The following is a 15,012-nucleotide window of genomic DNA, read 5'->3' as shown; positions in this document are numbered from 1 at the left end:
TGCAGGACAACCAAAACTTGTGCCCCCCGATTCATAATAAGTGTCGCTGGTTTAGTACAACTTTGGTATTCCCTCCGACCCATATTACTTGTCTCAAATTTGCTCAAATATGGATGTATCTATATTTAAAAGGTGTCTAGATACATGTAATATTTCGATAAGTAATTTTGGCCGGAGGGAGTACGTCCTTTTAACTCATGCTGAATGCCCAGCACTCATGTGGTACATAAGTCAAAATTCACGTAATATAAGTATAACGCAGTTTGCTCTGAGAAGACAAGACCATCAGATGTAGCATTGGAACCATTCTATGAGCGACTGTGCCTTGTCTCACCCAGTCTTCATTGCCTCTATTGCCTTTTGTATCTCCAAGGTCATTGCCGAGTCTACGCTTCCCGAAGATATCTTCCTGTGCGCCTTCTGCAGGTGGAGCTTGAGTGAGCTGCTGCTGAGCCCAGCGTTCTTGCCACAGATGGGGCACACCTTCATTGAAGGCCTCTTCTGCTGCCATTCCATGGAGTTTCTCCCGTGCAGCTTCTTGTCAAGATCCAGCAAGACTTTAGCAAAGCCATCATTCGGGTGCGCACGTCGGTGCGCCTTCTTCAGCATGTTCCATGCTTCTAGAAGAGTGCGGTTTCTAGAACCAACACGGAACATATTAAGTTGATGAGCCCAGCAGAGTAGTAAAATGAAATGTGAGGCTTTCACCCCAAATAAAATGAAATGTCATTCTTATAAACATGGGGATACTTTTTTCTGCAAGTATATCATTAACAGACCCCCCAAGTCACATTTCAAAGATAATCTGGTTCGTTTCTTGCCCATTTAGGATATATAAAACCTCACTGGTAAGTGAAAATGCTGTAGCTATTTTGACAAAAAGCATCACACAGTAAATTTTTCTACGATCTTACTTTCTCAGCATCAGGTAAGCAAGAACAACAGTTGCACTCCGACTTTTTCCTTCAAAACAGTGCACTAGGACTTTGCCGTGCAAGTGCTCAACAAAATCAATGAAATCAGAGGCATCTTGGAAGACATCACTGATGTCCGCATTCTCATCATCATTTATCTACAGAAAAGAAACATGAATTGTTAGAAGGAAAGCAAAACAGAAATCCCCTATACTGGCTAAGGCGGAGCTTCAACCTTTTCTAAGATGTACTTTACAGAGAAATTTTGAAACAATCTATCCATCAAGTTGTTTCACAATTTTTGTAGTGTGTACTTACTGAAAAATTTCGGTAGTCAAAAAGGCAAGGTTTTTGAGATTCGGACTGTCCAATTTCATTTGCACACAAGCACAATACATGAGTGATGCCAAGGTGCTGCAGTGTGTATGTTGACCGTGCAGCTAGAGCACCACCAATATACATGTAATCTGTGATCTGAGAAGGACGTTCAGTGCTTGCAGCATCTGAAATCAGTGATATCCTCTCAAGAAGGTGCTCAAGACGAACCTGAAAACAGAATTGCCTGTTATCCTCAGTTGCTACAATTGAAGTTGCTCCACACTAGACAGGCTGCGTATTACCTTCAACTCATAAGCATCAACAGCAACGCTATTATCTATCCCTTCAAAGAAACCTGTATTAAAACTGTTGTCTTGACACAATTTCACAACATCAGTTCTAAGCATGTCATTCCACTGTTCTATTTCTTTGCTTAGTTCACTGTCTACCTGCAAACATAGTATTGCATGAGTACAATGAGGTGATAAACTTTATAAATGATGGAGAGCACCATCATACCAGTCGCATGAACAAATGGTTGCCAATATACATGTATCTGAAACTAAATTATAATCTACTCTGTAGCATTATGTGAAATCATTTATAGATAGCTATTTTTATGCTATATTCAAGTCCAACCTTTTGAAATCTATTACTCCCTCCGACCCATATTACTTGTCTCAAATTTGCCCAAATATGGATGTATCTATGTTTAAAAAGCGTCTAGATATTTCGACAAGTAATATGGGTCGGAGGGAGTATATATTTTCAGAAATCATTTATAGAAATACTTCCAGGAACAAAATTATTGGAGGATTAAAGAGTTAAAAACAGATAGAAGGACACTAGGCGCTCATGTACGATCTTTTTTATCCACACTTCACCTTGGTATACTTGTTAAATTCTCTGAGCTTCATTGTCAACCTCAGACCACGGGAAGCGTCACCATTTGCTTTGAAATTTTTAATCATGAAGCTCTCACGACAGGCAGGAGATGATAAGTCAAAACTATCCCGGGACAGTGATAAGGTACGGGAAGGCCTACGCATATGCCGTGGAACTTCAGCACCATTCGAATCAGTATGTGCCTCTACTAAACATGATGGTGAATCAGAAGGACCTGCATCTGCCTTGTCAGACTCATTCAGACCTTTATACATAAGATTGAAGAAAATTTTCAATAGAGCATCCAGCTTCTGATAAAGTGTGAGGAGGAAAATGTGAAACCTTTGAAGGTCCCTCAGAGCACTGCGAAAACCTTCTCGGAAGGAATTAACTATTGCTACCATATCATTCTCAGACAGAGGAGAATGATAGTTACAGTCAGATGACATGTCAAATTCTTCAGGTCCACGGACACCAAGTTTTCCAAAGGACACCTCGAACAGGAGGTTGGAAGAATAGTACCAGTTGTTTAGTGTTAGTTCCACCAGCCTTGGATAGCTCTCTTGATCTTTTGCCCGTTTACCGGCAGGCGGTCTGCGTGGTACAACTGAATCAATGGCTATAATACGAAAGCTGGAAATCTCAGGCTCGCTAGGATCATAAGAGTCCCCCAACACAAGATCTGAGATATCTGAACCGGTACTGCCACTTATCGAAACAGATCTTCTCTGCTTCTGTTTCTGAGGGCTTCTGATGATCTCTGGCTTGTAACGGATTATGGCAGAATCATGAGCATCATCCAATGAATCAAGGTTTGCATAAGCTTCCTTGTCAGTAACAAGTAAATTGTCATAGTTTCCACGCCAACCAAGGGGCCTACACTTCAGCCTATCTTCATTTCTCAGCACAAGGTCCAGAATCAAGATCCTACCTAAGGCTTCAGCAGTTTTTTCAGCAAACTCCCGTGAATTAAATGGTGTTCTGCTCTCTAGTAGAGGGGAGCCATGTACATAACTGCAAAACAGCATTGAAATTTCTTTCACGTTAAGCAGGTACCATTATGTCAGGTACATTACTTATAACTTGGGAGTAATACTTCATCAGGAATAGGCATCGGCTCAGTTCAAGAGCTTCTTGCATCTCACTGCAAATCATCTCCTGAAGTTCATCACCTATAGCTATTGCTGCACACCGAGCATTCTCAACTGCATCCTTGATTTGTTGCCATTCACACGAGGAGCTGTGAATCACTCTGCCCTGCATTGGTCAAGAGAGCTGACAATGGGATATTTATTAGTTGGCCTGAATGCCTGCTATAGCAAAGTGAGTATTTACTTGAGGGGTCCTCACGCCAAGCCATTTACCAAGCTCATACCCGAACCGTTCTGACTGTGTGGCCATTCTTGATGATGCTATCTTGATGACTGCAGCTGCTTCCTTGGAAGAAAGTCCATCCTTTTCAGATATTCTGAATAATGCAATGAATACAACTCCTCCAGAATTTACAGTCACCTAAGGATAACCATAAAGGTTATTATAATTGAATTAGATCCATGGCTAATAAACTTTTTTTTGTATGAAGAGAATTACTCGTGAGAGATGTTGCCGATAGGTTTTTGCAGAGACCATGTGAGCTGTAGACTAATTGACACAATACTTATGGGGGATGACTACATTGCAATAAGCAAAAAAAAAGGGTGCACATCATGTAACCAACACTGACTACTGATACAAAGCTCAGGTATACAAAGAAGACTAGAAAAGTGAACTATCTAGGAAAATGAACAAGCCTACCAGCTATTACCAAAAATTCATCAACAATAGGGAAGATGTTTTACACAAACCTCAAAACTTCTGCTAGTATCATCCTCAGTGGGCTCCATACTTGTGTTGCTATGTTTTGTATGGTGCAATGAAGAAAGAGAGCTCCAGCTAAAGTTACTTGACTCAATGTCCATCATAGAAACCCTCCCAAGCCTGTCCCATAGACTTGTTTTTGGCAGCTGATCACATGGGTCAGAGTCGATTACATCACTATCAGAGTCTCCAACTTCTAGTCCATCAGAACTGCAATATAGAAAGTGCAACAGTATATCAGTGGGCAAATAATATAACCATTGTTGACAAACTTGTCAAATGCAGGAATAAGATCATGCCATCGTTATTTATTCTGGTAACCATCTAATAAAACTACAAACTATAGTAATGATGCAACTGATAATTTAATGCAAGTTTGTTAGTTGTATGGTCAGATGTAGTCTACTATACCTAAACCACATTAATTTAACATGATTGTTCACTTGATTTTTGGTGCGTGTTCCAATGTAAGTGTTCATATTTTTCCACTTGGTATATTTGTATTCTTTTTTTTCCCAAAAATACACAGCAGAGATGTGCATCTTTCAACTAATAGAAGAAGAACCACAACAAAAAGTTGGGCGACAGCAATAATGCACCAACCAAATTCAGATTATAATGTCAGGTAACACGGGAAACTCCAGATTGATACAGAACTGAAAATGAACACTAAGACTGGTGACAAGGAGTGCGGGACGTTAGTATTTGAGCAGAAAAAATGCTACGCACAAAATAGAAACCAAAAGCCACATTTAATTAAAAGGGCGAGAGTAGCAAATATCTTCAACAGGACCTCATAAAACCTTCTATCACAGAAAAATGGACTCCTTTTCCTTGAAATCCAAATTACAATAGAAAAATGTAGTGAGATATTCACTTCAGGCACAAGAGAAATTGGTGTCTCCTAACCATGCTTTTGTGCTGTTGTGGTGATCATATTTGACCGAACATTAGAATGGAAGTATCTATTATATACCTATATATGAGTGACGAATATCTCTACTACTATTAAAAATACAAGTCGCGGGGATCCAAAAGATCTCTGTCTTCCAACCGGCTAAATCCACTGTCCCACGTTGCTTAAATGATGTATATGATGTCCATCATGTTAGTTACCCACCAATGCCACCGGTATTCGCAGCCACCCTTACCCCATTAATTATGGAACAAAATTAATTACAAATGAATTCCATTAGTTTCACATTGCGAATAATTTAGAAAGCTCCGATCAATTATTAGAACCGTCAATTCATTACAAATCAATTTCACTAATTTTAAATTACACCAATCATTTGGACAACTTCTCCCACGAATGTTTTTTCGTATATTAGTGGACACATGCATTCCACATACATGGTTATGTTTAAAAGAGCAAGTACATTCCAAGAGGGGCAGAAATTCATCGCACCACATGTACTACTCCCTCCGATCCATAATAAGCGTATGGGATTTAGTACAAAGTTAATAAATCCCCGACACTTATTATGGATCAGAGGTAGAGGTGCAACATGGTGACCCTCAGGGTACCCTTTGCCCCTCCTTAGTTCAACCAAATGAACTAAAATTTCAAAATAAGGGTACCCTGAGGGTCACAATTTTGCAGCTCTAATCAGAGGGAGTACTTTAAGAAACACACCTTAATTTGTAATTTGACTCCTTCGGAAATTATGGTCTGACTTGTTTTTATGAATATACTTATACAGTAAAAGTAACAACTCTGCCATAAACCAGCAGCAAAGCGCAGTTGTTTTAAATATTCCATTGTTTAACAGTTTCAATATAATATTCTAAATGCAACATTTATTTGTTTGCAAGAGTTACTAGCCTGTGCAGATGCACGGGTTGAATGATGACTAGTGACAATAATTGTGTATTCGGGATCCTTAGAGGCCTGCATTCTACTTCTACCCTTGCAATGAAATGAAGCACAAGGCTCATGTGTATTCTCGAGAAAAAACACACAAATGCAAATTAGAATGGAAGAAGTCAAGTGCAGGTGCAGTAACCAGATGAAATCATGCTTTGGAACAAAACCAAAATATGGAAGCTAAACAGCAAAGATGAACTATACTTGACAATTTTCTCTAATCAAATGTATGTATTAAGTTCGTTTTATGATAAGAAACAAAATAAAGTCTATGACATATATCCAGTCCGAGTGTATGCATGGCTGATTACTAGAGCTGCAAATTTTTGACCCTCAGGGTACCCTTGACCCTTCTTAGTTCAACCAAATGAACTAAAATTTTAAAATGACACAACTTTTTAAAAAACTAGTGCATTTGTTTGAACTAAGGAGGGCAGTGGGTACCCTGAGGGTCAAAAATTTGCAGCCCTACTGATTACTTGTTAGTACTCCTACTTAACGGGCGACTGGTCATAGCAAATACAATTTGGTTAACCTGAATAGCAGATACAACAAGACATTCAGGAGAATGTTGATCTTGCAGTTGTTGTATTAGGAGTCGATTTTAGAATAAAGAAGGATTCAGCAACAACTTACCTAAGTAGGGGATTAGATTTAGAGACAATGGGAATTGTACATACAATGCAGAACAAAGACTTTAAAACTTAAAAGTAATAGAAGTAGATCCGAGGAACCTAAGAAGACAATTGGTACCTGATTGTTGATTCGATAGCCAAAATGCCCGGCTTCTGCTGCGGCCCCCGGGATGACGAGGAGAACTTCCCGGTGCGCTTCCTCATCGATGCCAACCATTCCTCGAACCCACCCTGTGAGAATTGAGATCAAGCTGGTACCTTTTCCCCCCCAAAGGACACAGAACGAGAAACATTTTTGGTTGGAGATTAAAATTTGACGCACTTACGAAAGAGGAAGAGCGGGAGAATGATCCCGATTCTATGCTTCCCTCTTCCATTCCAATTCCGGTGTTGAAAAATCTGGCCAAATGGGTGTCTGAAAATCGAGTGCTTCAAGAAATCCAGTGGAGTTCGGTCGGGTCGCGAATTAGAGAGTTTTTTTAATAGAAATTTGTGGGTGAAGAAGGGGAACGAGAAGAAAGGTCGGGCATTCGGGGGTGGAGCATTCTGAGAAAAAGATGAAAACAATAGCATTACTGCGGGATAAGAAGTGTGAGTTTAGTTTTGTGAAAAAATAGCCATGTCAAAATATTAGTGGTACACGGTAATTCGGTACCGAATTATATTAGTTCGGCTGCACTTTTTCGTGCGAAAGTAGAAGCAACCCACTATTTGGTTCTTTTGAAAGTTGTTGTTCAGAGCATATCAACCTATGCAATGTTGGTCTTTAAACTCTCCAAAAAGATTTGCAAGGAGGTAACAGATTCGATGTCACAATTTTAGTGGGGTGATAACGATGACCACAAAAAAATTCACTGGATGGCAGGAAGGAAGATGTGTGTGCCAAAATTTAAAGGTGGTATAGGATTTCGGGATCTCCACCATTTTAACTTAGCCTTGCTAGCTAAGCAGTGCTGGCGACTAATTGCAAATGAAGATTCAGTTTGTAGTCATGTGTTGAGAGCAAAGTATTTTCCAGATGGGAATATCCTTGATGTTCCCTTGAAGAAAGAATCATCTTATACTTGGCAATGTATCTGGGCAGGCATTCAAACGTTCAAGAAGGGTTGTATCTGGCGAGTCGGGACAGGTGAGATGATTACAAATCCTTGGGTTCCGAGCAGCCCTACTAGAAAGATTATAACACGAAGAGGAAATACGATTCTTACAAAGGTCAGCGACCTAATCAACCCTGCTACAGGACAGTGGGATCCAGAGATCATCAATGATATTTTCTGGCCCATTGATGCCCAGCGAATTTTACAGATCCCGATCGCGAGAGGGGGTGTGGAAGATTTTGTGTCATGGCATTTTAATAAATCAGGCATCTTCTCAGTCCGGTCAGCGTACCATGTAGAATGGGAACACATCAGCACGGCGAAAAATTGTATCGAGATCATGGGACTGGTGCAGTCCAAATACATCCAATATGGAAGAAATTATGGAAGTTAAGGCTCCCTGGCAAGGTGAAGATTTTTAATTGGAAGGGCCTCTACAATACTGTTCCTTGCTTAGCCACTTTGGCTAACCGGCACATTCCAGTTTGTGCTCAGTGCCCGGTATGTCCAAATGAAGTAGAAGACTTGAGACATGTGTTGTTTACTTGCACGAGAGCACGAGCAGTATGGCAAGCGTTGGAGTTACAGACGTGATTGATCAAAGTCTTCATATAGACCGGGCTGGATCAGCAGTACTTGAAGATCTGCTTGGCGGCAAGCGCTCTAGTGAGTGTTATCTGGACCCGGTTTTGTTAGGTGAGCTAATGGCTGTGGCTTGCTGGTACATTTGGTGGGAAAGACGACAAGCACGGAAGGGGGAATCGATCCAGACCCCTCCTCGCACAGCAATGGCGATTCAAGCACTTGGCATGAATTATGTGCGAGCTAACTCGAAGCCTACTGGAATCAACCCGCAAGGGTGGCAGCGACCACCAGAAGGGATGCAAAAACTGAATGCTGATGCTTCTTATCTTGAGGACCTGGAAGAGGGATCGGCAGGGGCTGTTATTCGAGATGCTAATGGTGCTTTTGTGGGTGCTACAAACAGCGTGATTCTGGTGGTATATGATGCTACCATGGCTGAAGCTTTGGCCTTGCAACGTGGTATCCTGTTCGCTCAAAGCTTAGGCTGCTCGAACTTGCTTATAAATTCGGATTGCAGTGAAGTGGTTCAGGAAATGACAAGTGGCAATTGGCCCCACGTCGGCGGCAGCGGCAATTTATATCGATTGTTTGGAGAGACTGAAGGGGTTTGGGAAAGTCATCATCGAGCATTTTCCTAGAGAAGCTAATAGAGTTGCTCATGAGCTAGCTAGAGTCGCTAGGGTCGATCCACGGAGTGTTTGTTGGACGATCCTCCTAGTTTTGTTTTACCTTTACACATTGATGATGTGACTCTTCTTTAATCCTTAATAAAGCTAGCCATGATGGCCTTTCCCTAAAAAAAACCACTACTTGATTTTTCTAAACATGCAAGTTTGCCACATCATCACATAATTAATTTGTTCACACATATTTATTGGAAAACTCGTACTTTTGCACATCCATGGATGTTGCTTCCATCAAGTTATCCCCATTGTTCTTAAGGCTAGAGGTTGGGAGGGAACAAAGTTGTGTCATTTCTGTTCTAGGTTAGAAACGATGGACCAGCTGTTTTCCCATTGCTCGCTGGCGAAATACATTTGGCGTGTCATCTGTTGCAGCTTTGATTTGGCTGACATCCCTTGTTCAGACCAGGATCTGTTGGATAGATGGTTGTTTCAGTTTCCTAGATCTCATAGAAATGTAGCTCTGGTTGGTTTAGCAGCTGTGTTGTGGACTATTTGGAAGACTAGGAACGATGCTTGCTTTCGTTTCATACTTCCACATGACCCAACTTCTGTAGTTTTTAAGATTTGTACTTTGATTGACCAATGGGCTGGTTTGCAGAAAGTCATCGTGCGGGATCTGCTACTCAGATGCACTCGAAGGCTGTGGCAAGTCACGGCTGGTTCCTTCAGGCGTTCTAACGGCTGGGCACCAGTGACTCTCAGGCTGACGGCATGATTTACTAGCATTTGCAATTGCTGGCCATCTTCGTTCAGAACTGGGATGCTTTGCTGTTGTTGCCTCCAGGGAAATCTTGACTGAGTAGTATTTGAAGTTGGCTGCGAGTTTGTATGACTGTGAATTGTAGTTGATGTGGCTTGAGCTGCATTGTCTGAATTTTGTCTCATGTTTTAAGTACTATTTATGTAAGATTCTATGATTTCCTTTAATGAAATCGGAGGGAGGCCTCTTTTCGTAAAAAAAAATCAAGTTATCCCCACTAAGTGAAGAATGTACAATTTTATTATATGTTTTCAATTTTGAATACTCTTTATGTTAACTAAAAATTTCCGCAACAACGTGAGGGACACCATCTAGTTATATTAGTACGGAAACGTCCGATCCATTGGATGAGTGAGCCACGCACCCGGCTCTTCCAACCAGGCAAGTTTTTTTGACCGGTCGCCGCCGTTCTGCGAATCGCCGCATTGCCCACCTCCAACCTCCAGGTCCACGTGTTCTGCGTTGCCGCCCTCCTCCTCCTCGCAGCCTTCCTCCTTCTCCTCCTTGCAGGGTAGTCCAACGCACCTGGAGTGGAATTTCTCTCATGGAGGTCGAAAACGGGAGGAGGAGGAAGACGACACGGTAGTTGGGCCAGGAGACTTGATCAGCTAATTCAGGGACCATATGGGGAGGTGTGGCCTTCGTGGGCCGTGGCATAGGAAAAACAAACAAATACTAGTTGCTTACTATTTGATTATTAAAAGATGCTTGCTCTAAAAAAACTTGGATTAAAAGTTGCTTTGCCATGCATATCATTAGGCAGATTTTTGAGAATGTAAAGTTCCTAAACATGCATAGTTAGTTGCTAAAGAAAATGTTGCGAAAATATAAGACAATTGCTAGCTTCAATACAAAAATTGCCAACATAAAAGAAAATATTGCCACACATCAGCAAAAGTTGCGACCAGACACACCAAAAGCGATGGAGTACGTGGAAGTTGCTATACTGGAGCAAACCAACGATATTGATATGAGAACCAAAGTTGCAGGCATGGGAGCCAAAATGCTAGTATGCAAGCCAAAGTTGTTAGTACACGAGTCAAAGTTGCCAGCAGAGAGGGCAAAGTTGCCAGCACATTAGCGGGAATTGCCACCGGGAACACCCAAGTTGTTTGTGATTGAGTGAAAATTACTAGAATGGAGCAAAAACTGCTACTGAGTTGCAGCAAAGTTGTTAGCATGAAAGCCAAAGTTTGGTATTTTAGAGAAGAGCAAAAACTGCTACCGGGTTGGAGCAAAAGTTGTTAGTATGAACGACAAAGTTGTTATTATGTGATCAAAGTTGTCAATATTGGAGAAAATTTTGCTAGTATGAGAGTCAAATTTATCTACCATGGAGTGGAAGTTGCTATAGTGGAGTAAAAACTAATGTTGGTATCTGAACCAAAGTTTCTAGAATGAGAGCCAAAGTTGCCAGTAATGTATCCGAAGTTGCTAGTGTCGGATCCAAAGTTGTTAGTATATGAGTCAAAAAGTTGCTAGTATAACATCCAAAGTTGTTAGTATATGAGTCAAAAAGTTGCCAGTATGACATCCAAAGTTGCTAGTGTATGAGCCAAAAAGTTTCCAGTATAAGAGCCAAAATTGTCATCTTAAAAGAAGTTGTCACCTGACACACTAAAGTTGTTTTTGTAAAATATTGATCAAAATAGATCTAGTTTTGAAGATCTCGTCGCGAAAGAGATAACAGTGAAAACGGATCATAATTTCGAGTCTCGCTTTGAAAGTTACGACATCTGAAAAAAAAATCAGAACCAAATGCACTTACGTACCTGCTGTACTACATGCAACGTATTCTATTGTAAGGAAAAAAAAGAAAAACAGTAGCGAACAAGCACGTGAACAGACATGCCCACCTGCATCGCTCGGGCAAACTCCTGGCCAGCTCACCTGCGTGCGCTCAGTCGGCTTATTGGGCCATCGGCCACTACCTAGACGCGTAAAAGAAAAATACTCGGTACTGTGAACAAACAAGGAAGGGTGTCGGTCGGTCCGATGGGCGAAGATCATGGCTAAAGATATTAACACTGATGGCGTATTATTGTGTTCTGTTTTAACGCTTCATCTCTTCGCCGAAAGGGAAGTGTCGTGCAAATCAAAATAGGCGGCCGAATCCGACTAGGATTTTCTCGTGTCAACTGCCAAGAGCAAAATTTGCTTATTACATATAGAGAAAAGTCTATTTTCAACCCTAAACTTGTAGACAAAGTCTGAATTAGATCTTAACCTTTGAATCCCTGAATTTCAGACCCTGACCTTACTGATCCTGGTCAATTAAGCCCCCTAATCAACAAAAATGGTGTTTGGCGGACATATTTTGTTGACGTAACACCGGGATTGCTGGTTAAGATGGAAGGATCCAAATGATGCTCTCGTATGTCCTATTTTTCTAATTTCGATATTTTTAACTATGTTTAGAATATACTCCCTCCGTCCAACAATACTTCATGAATATGTGACTAATGTGATCAAAATCATAACTATAAACAAATATCCTTGAGTAGGAATATAATGGATATGAATCTATATCATATAATTATATATTGATAGAGTAATTTGTGGTCAAAGCATTGGTCAAAGGAAAGCTAATACGCCCCCTATTATTGGACGGAGGTAGTAACTAACGAGAATAACCGTTACTAATTTTCTTAGAGCGTCTTCTGATATATTTTTAATTATGTTGCCTAAGGTCTTCTGATATATTTTGATATTTTCGTCTCATCAACTTAGTATTCTGCACATGAATATCGTGGATCCGAAAGTATATCAAAAGACCCGCAAAGCGAACCTATGATTGACTCGAGAAATGGTAATATAAATAACATCGTTGATGTAAAAAATAAATAAATAAGTGAGAACTTATCTTGGAACCGACTCATTCAGCTTATTTGGAAATCCTAGCCCTAAGTCAAGGAAACCAGTCTACCAAACATGATTTTCGGGGTTGAAGGTTTTAATTGGCCAGGATCGGTAAGATCGGGTCTGAAATTTAAGGATTCAAATGTTAAGGTTGGTTTCAAACTTCCTCTATAAGATCAAGGTCGAAAATAAATTTTTCTCTAGCATATCCTCCACGCACTACACGTCTGCCCATCAGAAGTTTCAGAACAGGGTCAACAGACTAATTTAAACCTATGTGCCCTCGTGCTCGCGTGTCCGCGCCTTGCTGCCACACGTGAGACGTGACCAGGTCCTCTCCTCTTCTCCATCGCTTGCTTTGCTTGACTTCCTCCACACACAAACCTAACACGCCAGCGGCCACTAACCATGGAGATCTCCGCCGCCACGGCCACCGCCGGCTCCTCCCGGCCGCCGTCCAAGCCGCTACTCCTCCGTCCCCTCGCTTCCTCCACGCCCGCCACCTCGTCCACCACAACCACCACCACCACCACCATCCGCCGCCGCGTCCCCACGTCCGCTTCCGCAACCGTCCGCCGCCGCGCGCGCACCCGTCCCCCCCGCACCCGCCGCTCCAAGACCCTCTCCGACGGGGGCGGCTCTTTCTCCGGAGACGACGGAGACGGCTCCTTCGGACCCGGCAGCGGCGGGGGCAGCGGGGGTGGTGGCGGCGGCTGGAACTACGGGTTCGGCTCCGGATCCGGACAGGACTGGGGCTCGTCGGACCCCGACGTCCCCGCGCCCAGGCGATCGGCTGCGGAGATGGCGCTCGGGGTGGTCTACGAACTCATGTGCCTGATCGCGCTCTCCAACTGCACCCAGTTCGCCGTGCGGAGGCTCGCTGGCCTGTTCGCCGCACGCGTCGCGGCGATGCGCTTCGTCCCCACCGTCTGCTGAGGTTCCCCGCCTCTGGTCTCGTGACTTGGATCGGTTCCTCTACCTGAAATCTGCTCCTGTATATATGTGCGTACCTGTGGATTTAGGGGTTGGGATCTTTGTTTCTTGGTGATTGCTTCTGGCGATCCGTGGAAACAACAACAAATTCGTCGAATTGAAATGGAACAACATATGGATAAGACCTTCTACTCTCGTTTATTGGACTAGCATTGATTGCTCGGTGCAAATTACATTGAAAAGTACTCCACGTTCATCCTTTGTTTGCTGTAATCCACATTCTGGCTGCTACTCCCTCTGATCCTAAATTCTTGACTCAAATTTGGCAAAATATGAATTTATTTATTCTTAAAAAGCGTCTAGATACATGTAATATTTCAACAACAATTTAGAATCAGAGGGAGTACTATTTATGCATGGTTAAAATGTCACAGAAGGAGAAAGCAACTGTTTAGTACTCCCTCTGATCCGAGGGAGTAGCAAACATGGTACCATTCCAAAACAATAAACCAAGAATTATATTGGTGCACTTGGACTCGCATAATTGTCTTTTCTTTTCTAGTGGCAGAGTTGACGATCTAGATGGACAATTATTGTAAATTTGTGATTGCCAGGCTCCAGCACAGTGTTTGCTACTCTTGAGTTTGTTACTTCCAGGATACACAATCTTGTTGCTAATACGTACCCCCGTGGTCCCATAAGGATGATATTACTGTTTGGGTTATACTTTTGTATGAGTTATTCTTTGTGATATTAATTGGTATATGGGTTATTGTGGTATGGTACCGTCGAGTAATGTCCTTCCTTCTTTCGAACATATTGATACAGGATCCTGGTTTGGGGTAAAAAATATGTCGATGGGCTAGCTTCTTAGTGGAGTAACAATGCTCATTAGTTTTTTTGTTTTTTACAGCAACAGTGCTCATTAGTTGATGTATGTAGTAATGATGGAAAGAAAGGAATGGAGATAAACATGAAATGCAAGTTTTCTTTATGTGGTGATGTTCTTTTAACTCGCTAAATGGCAACTTCTAATTTTGGAGATAATTAGCAGTGTTAATGTAAGGTCTTCTGTTTTTCTGGTATTATGTAGATATCCTTGCAAACAATGTGATACTGACCACTAAGGTAGGCCTGAGCTGGTTAGAGTTCACGAAGCTTAGTTTTTTTTAGAGTACTAGATAGTATGCTGTTTGGCTTTAATGGCAGACCTGCTAAATGCGAATTGAGTTCATATATTACCCATAGGTCCTGTTGTTGATAATCAGAAAGATCAGTTCATAGTTGTACCGTTTGGTGTTTCAAGGGGATTTGGTAGTATTTCTGCAAAGAGTTGCTCCATTTTTAACCATCTAAACTTTCTAGTATTTGCGAGCATGGGCTATTCCTTTTGTATCTACATCTTTTCACTGTAGTACCACCATATAAGAAAAATTCGAAATGTATATTTTTATATAATATACTTTGGTTCATGTGTAAATAGCCACATGTCTGTGGACCTAGCCATCCCACAGATCTATTTTTTTCTTACTTTCTAATGGTGGTTCAAATTGTGTGATGGGTATGATCTAATTATTTATTCAGAGTATTGTATACAAAAAATATGCAGTTATTTC

General features: G+C 41.6%; 2 protein-coding genes across 3 annotated transcripts; one reads left to right on the top strand and one right to left on the bottom strand.

The window, feature by feature from the left end:
- Nucleotides 1-7,053, bottom strand: LOC100845377 (dual specificity protein phosphatase PHS1). 2 transcript variants are annotated; one of them, XM_014899136.2, is made up of 10 exons: nt 6,799-7,053; nt 6,595-6,707; nt 3,962-4,184; nt 3,453-3,629; nt 3,214-3,374; nt 2,117-3,131; nt 1,535-1,681; nt 1,233-1,460; nt 915-1,072; nt 1-637 (listed from the first exon to the last, which is right to left on the bottom strand). In XM_014899136.2, the coding sequence occupies exons 2-10, from the start codon at nt 6,678-6,680 to the stop codon at nt 331-333; spliced, it is 2,502 nt and encodes an 833-aa protein (XP_014754622.1). In that variant the 5' UTR covers nt 6,681-6,707; nt 6,799-7,053; the 3' UTR covers nt 1-330. The 2 variants fall into 2 exon arrangements, with proteins under 2 accessions (XP_014754622.1, XP_003565743.1); XM_003565695.4 differs by having other exon boundaries at nt 6,803-7,052.
- A 5,693-nt stretch (nt 7,054-12,746) lies between these two features.
- On the top strand, nt 12,747-13,659 carry LOC100828592 (glycine, alanine and asparagine-rich protein). Its single transcript, XM_010232560.3, has one exon. The coding sequence runs from the start codon at nt 12,872-12,874 to the stop codon at nt 13,397-13,399; it is 528 nt and encodes a 175-aa protein (XP_010230862.1). The 5' UTR covers nt 12,747-12,871; the 3' UTR covers nt 13,400-13,659.
- The last annotated feature ends 1,353 nt before the right edge of the window (nt 13,660-15,012 follow it).

The sequence above is a fragment of the Brachypodium distachyon genome, chromosome 2, assembly GCF_000005505.3.
Source record: "Brachypodium distachyon strain Bd21 chromosome 2, Brachypodium_distachyon_v3.0, whole genome shotgun sequence".
Taxonomy (NCBI): domain Eukaryota; kingdom Viridiplantae; phylum Streptophyta; class Magnoliopsida; order Poales; family Poaceae; genus Brachypodium; species Brachypodium distachyon.
The sequence above is the reverse complement of the archived record's forward strand: the minus strand, read 5'-3'. Positions and strand labels throughout refer to the sequence as shown.